This window comes from Microchirus variegatus, assembly GCF_963457635.1.
Source record: "Microchirus variegatus genome assembly, chromosome: 1".
Taxonomy (NCBI): Eukaryota; Metazoa; Chordata; class Actinopteri; order Pleuronectiformes; family Soleidae; genus Microchirus; species Microchirus variegatus.
In genome coordinates this window covers 46,839,661-46,845,660 of record NC_139802.1, presented here as the reverse complement: position 1 = coordinate 46,845,660, position 6,000 = coordinate 46,839,661, and the positions used below count along the sequence as shown (strand labels likewise).

Sequence of the window (6,000 nt, the reverse complement as noted above, 5' to 3'; positions counted from 1 at the left end):
GAAAACCAGTGATCTTAGCTCACAGGGACACAGGAGCTGCTGGTCCTCTGCTGCCTCGTGTGGTCACTTTGTGTCACTGAGTTAAGTCTAAATTAAATATTTTAAAAGCTGAATTCACTAAAATCAGTCATTGTAAGTTAGTGATGGAGGCAGCAGTGGATCAACAACTCCTGTGAACTCCTGTGTGCTGTGATGTTAAAATCACTGGTTTACGATGTGGAATTATTCAAAAGGTTCAACTTTATTGATAGAAAATCTGACAAAAACACAGCGTCAGGATTTAAACGACGACGTTAACGTACGATAAAAACAGACGAGGATTAGAGGCAGTTTTTATTTAAAAATAACACATTTAGAAAGAACACAGACCCTGATTCAGGGGCTGCACAGACAGGAAGTCCATGTGTATTTATATATATATGTAGTATTTATTTAATAATAAAGTATCAAAGGTTTTATTTTATATTTAAACAAAACTAAGAAACTAAAATTCATCACAAACGTTTACATTGTAAAAAAAAAAAACACAATAAAATCTGACAAATGTTTTAAAAACTACGACAAACAAAGTTTACAGAAATCGTTCATGTTTTACAATTATTCTAAGATTTCATCATTGGCTTTAAAAAAAAAAGAAAAAGATCAACAAAAACAAACATTTCTCACAAATATGATTTAAATCTGCATTTTTAATCTTGTAAAATGTATAAATTGTATCATCAATAAAAGATTGTGTTATAAAGACGAGCTGAAGAAAAGAGAAGCTGAGGATGATCGAGAGTTCAGAGAAGAAAGAAAAGAAAGTTTGTGTCAAACCTTTTTATTCACGTTAAAAAGTTAAAAAGGTTAAAAAATTAAAAAGGTTTAAAAGGTTAAAAAGGTTAAAAAGAGTCCTGGTCCCTCGCTGCTGCAGGTTATTCTGTATTATTCTTTATTATTAATCATAATAATCATTAACTTCACTGACGCCTGAGTCTCTGAGTGAAAAATGAATGTTTCAATCTTTAAATGATCCGGTTTCTCCAGGGAATAAAAGTAATAATAATAACAATAATAATAAGTCAGATAAGGCTCAGGCAGCAGATAACGGACGCTGCTCACATGGAAAATAAATGACCTGCTGCAACACAAGAAAAAATCCTCAGGAAAAATCATTATAATAATAATGATTATAATTATGAGCAAAACGTGACGAGAATGAATGAATGAATGAATGAATGAATTTCAAAGTCCTCTGTGATTTAGTCACATGTTCAATAACAACATATTTCACTGATTTTAACGTCTGTTTTTCTCGACACAGTCAGGACTTTAGGAACATATACATGCATATACACATGTATGTGTATACATATACATGTATATACACATGTATATGTATACATATGTGTATATAAATGTGTGTATATATATATATATATACACATGTGTGTATATATAAATACATTTGAAATCTTCCATCACAGAGATGAAAACGTCATAATAAACGAAGCTGCAGCGGGAAAAAAAAAGAAAGAAGAGAATTTTAAACTCTGTGACAAACAGAAAAATAAATAAGACGAGAATCTTTTGAATTTTTCAACAAACGTTTTCGAGTTTGTTAGTTTAGTGAGAAAAGGCAGAGAATGAGAAGGTTCTGCAGAAGTGAAACACTGATCGTCAGGAACTGTTTTCTCTATCAGTGGATTTCAATTACAGGACGGATATCCCACAATGCACTGCTGCTTTACACAGCTCCCAGTTAATGATGAGGCTGATTAACGTGACGACCTGCAGCGAGAGAACGCCACCAAACACTAACCAAACGCTAACCAAACACTAACCAAAGCTGCTTCAGCCTCGTTCTTCAAAGACACATTATTATTGAAAACATATCACTTACATCATATATCATTTATAATATATATCTTTTATAATATATATAATATATATAATATATATCAGGCAGATGAACAAACCACATTTTCTTGAGTTTATGATTCATCTCTAACTTCACTGTAAAAAATACATTTGTAAGAAAATGTTCTGGGTTTTTTTTGCCTAAACAGAAAAATAATCTGATTTTAAGAAAAACAAATGTCTGACTTTGTCTTAATCCTTAATGTTGCTTGAATTAAAAATAACAAGTTTAAAACAATAGTTTCCCCATTTTTGTTCTTATTTTTAAGAAGAAAAAACAAACTGAGAGAAAAGTCAGAATAGAAGATAATTCTTTTGTCCTTAATCCTCTTCCGTAGAGAAGAGTCAGACATAGAGTCAAATATTTTGTAATTAATTGTAGAATTATAATAGATTTTTATTAATCTATACTTTGTGGACTGAACACCTGTGTAATCTCATACACGGCGGCCATTTTTGTCTGTTTTTAAGACAAATTACAGCCTGAAAGTATAAAGTGCAGATTATCAGAGTCGTTTTTAAAAATTCTCAGCTAAGCAAAATTAGCTAATCCCATTAGTAGATTATGTTTTTTTCTCTAAAAACAAGAAAATCTTCAGAACATTTGGCTTCATCTTCATGTTTTTACAGTGACTTTTCAGAGTGAAATGAAGAAAAGGATAATTCTCTGATCTCAGTGTTCGCTCTAATCTGAGAGATTATTCATCAGATTTCCTCCAAACTGAGAATCTGAACAAAGGAAACGACAGAGTGACGAAGTCAGGTGAGGTTTTAGTGAGTTAGCGTTAGCATTAGCCTCAGGTGAGCAGAAACGGTGAGTGAACAGAGATCACGTGACCAGTGTTTGTTGTGCAGTGAACCGACCACGAGAGACGAGGTCGTCAAAACAGAACTGTGTCCGGTTCTGTTTTAACAGAGCGGACACAGTTCTGATGCTGCGGGAGCAGAGACGGCGTCACGGTGGAGCAGTGCATGCTGGGAAGGCTGCAGCCCTGAGGAGGAGGAGGAGGTTTGTGCAGCAAACCTGTGGAGAACAAACAAACTCAAAGTTTCTTCTCGTTTGTTTCACGGAAGAAAAAAACGACTTTCATTTATCAAACGTCACTAAATCTGTCGCTGCCAGATTTTCCTCTAAATCAAATTTAAGACTTTTTTTTAATTCCATTTAGAGCGAAGTTTAAATCTGCAGCCGTTTAAGAAACAGACGACGACTTTGAACGGGATTCGTCTTATTTATGGAAACATAAACAAAGACTGATTCTGTTCACGTGTCTGAGCGTCGACTCTGTAAACTGCAATATTAATGTTGATTAAAGTTTAAAAGAGATCGGCTTCAACGCTGAAGATAATTGCGCTGACCTTTGACCTGCGGTCACGTCTGCACACGACCTCACCCACAACAGAGGGTGACCTGTGTGTGTGTGTGTGTGTGTGTGTGTGTGTGTGTGTGTGTGTGTGTGCGTACACTCCTCACCATCTCTGTTTCCAGGCTGTGAGTCGACATCAGCTTCATCCCACTCATAATTCTCATCCACCGAGGCTTTTCTCCTGCACAGGTCACACACACACACACACACACACACACACACACACACACACACACACACACACACACACACACACACACTCATTAATATGTGTAAGAGTCACAGAGTCAGTTCCAGCTCAGTTTTCCACTGACGTCTAACATCTGCTTATTTACGTTTGTTCAACTTTTATGGAACAAACTGAATATCTTTGCTTCTTGTCTGACTTTGTGCACTTGAATAAAGTTTATTCAAAAACACTGGTGATGTAACTGAAGCTGCTCACAGGTCAATATTTAAAAAAAAAAAGAATATATTTTAGAAAAGAAAATTCCATGTCAAGAGTTTAGATCAGTGTTTTATGAGTAACTGCACAGGAAGATGTTGTTGTTTCATTATGCTATAAACATATATGCTAACTCTATATTAGAGCGATTATATTCGTGTGACCTTGACGTTTCCTCGCTTCATACCTGTGTCCTGGTTCCTTGTGCTGACACCTTGTGTCCTGACTCCTTTCCCGGCTCTGGTCCACAGTCTCCGGTGAGCTGCTGAGGGTCAGGTGACGCAGAGACGTGGGTCTGTTAGCGTGCTCCATGCTGCCTCGGCCGCTGCTGGCGTAGCTGCTGTAGCTGCTCCCAGACTCTGGATCTCCCTCGGAGCCTCCGGCATCCACCTCCGGAGTCTCCCGATCGTCCGTGTTGGGTCGTGAGCTCCTGGAAGCTTGGTAACCTCCCGCCTCGCTCGCCGCCTCCTGCTGCTGGCGACGGACGATCCACAGCGGTCCGGTGTTTGCGCGGACGGACGTCGTTCCCGACGGCTCGTAGCGAAAAGACGCTTCAGGATTCGTTATCGGCTGCTCTGGTCTGTTTGAAGACGGCGTGTCCACAGGAGGAGGAGGAGGAGGAGGAGGAGGAGATCTGGACGGACGATCTGCAGAAGACTCGTGGAGCTTCTGGTTGTTCCAGAAGAGATGGTCTACAGGAGAGGAGGACACAACAGAGCAGTTCTCCTGACTCAGAGACTCTATCCAAGCATCAGGAGTGGGAAAGTTGTTCTCTGCTTTCCGTCTCCTCGAGTCCAGGCTCCGACTTCTCTGCTTAGAGTCCGAGAACCTGGAGCCCGTGGTCCCGGTTCTCCAGAGCTCCGGCTCCGGACGCTGCGGAGAAGCCGAGAGCCTGATGACGGGTGAGTCCGCGGAGGCCGGATGACGGCAGTTGAGGCTCTGACTTCGCCTCATGTCGCGCCGCTGGCGTCGGGGAGTGAGCGAGCGTCCGTGCTGCAGGTGAGAGGCGATTCTGTGGTGAAGCATCGGCTTCGTCGGGAAAACTTCAACCTCGGGCTCGTCCACGCTCATCTCAGTGTCTCCGTCGCTGAGCCCGAGGAACGCAGAGTCTGCGCATGTGTTGTCGTGGAAAGAAGACGTCGACAGACCGTTGTGTCTCAGAGAGTCGATGTCCTCTGCGGCCGTGGACCGAGCTTCGACCGTTTCGCGCGGTCGCTGGCGTTTCGAGGAGAAACGTGGGAGAGTTAACCCGTAGACCTCCTCCACGCCGGGGCGTCGGCCGCCCGGCGAAGACGCGGCAGGGAGAGGAGAGACGAGCGGACGCGTGTCCCAGTGGACGCAGGACGGAGATAAGGGGTCGGAGGACAGAGTGATGCTCTTCTGGACGCTCTGGGAGCATCTGTGAGGCAGCGTCCTGCTCTTAAACTCCCACACAAAGTCCTTATCGACGGGCGAACGTCTCCGCGGATCGTCTCGTCCTCTCTTCACGTCCCTGACGGAGCCTCTCTGCAGCGTATACCTGTGCAGCTCCCTCTCCAGCTCCTCCCTCTCCTGAGCCAGTTTCAGGCAGCGACTCAGGTTCCCCGTTTCCCGCTCGTGCTCCATCTGCAGCACCAGAGCGCTGGCGGTGGTGGTCGTCGTCGTCGTCGCGGTCGTCGTCGTCGTCTGACCCAAACCACGTCTGATGTGCGGCAGGACCGGAAACGTGGGCGTCCTCGCTCGCTCGCGAAGAGCGATCGCGGCCAAACTGGAGCTCGAGCAGACGCCGCCGAGGTCGGGGAACGCGTCGTAGTCGAAGCGCCGCGGCGTCGTCGCGTCGTACGTCCGACTTTTGTAATCGGCGCAGACCGCGGGTTTGCAGGGAGGGAGGTGGACGGAGAGGACAAAAGGACGCTCTTTCCTGTCCTCGCCAGCAGAGTGCAGCGACGCCGACCTGCGCACCTGAGCCGGACCGTCGCGGCGGACACTTTTCCTGCTGTGGACGCTCAGCGCGTCGTCGTCGTCGTCGTCGTCGTCGTCGTCGTCGTACGGCGGGAGAGAGAAGCGTCCGTCTGGACCTCTGGAGATCATCTCAATCTGAGGAGAGACGGGAGAAGACGTCGTCCTGGACAGACGTCCTTTACTGCAGCTGGACGCAAGAGGCCTCCTCCTCTGGTGATGATGATGATGATGATGATGACGAAGACTGTCGTCAGCGCTGAAGGAGAAACAGTCCGTCTGTGAGGAGGAGGTGGAGGAGGTGGAGGAGGTGGAGGAGGTGGTGGGGTAGAGGTTGTTGGCTGGAAGCAA

General features: G+C 44.5%; 1 protein-coding gene across 1 annotated transcript; it reads right to left on the bottom strand.

Moving 5' to 3' along the window:
* Nucleotides 1–2,745: 2,745 nt before the first annotated feature.
* Nucleotides 2,746–5,781, bottom strand: LOC310944638 (uncharacterized protein; the record flags this gene model as incomplete). Its single annotated transcript, XM_083910444.1, has 3 exons — nt 2,746–2,923; nt 3,374–3,447; nt 3,899–5,781. The coding sequence occupies 3 exons, from the start codon at nt 5,779–5,781 to the stop codon at nt 2,781–2,783; spliced, it is 2,100 nt and encodes a 699-aa protein (XP_083766570.1). The 3' UTR covers nt 2,746–2,780.
* Nucleotides 5,782–6,000: the final 219 nt, after the last annotated feature.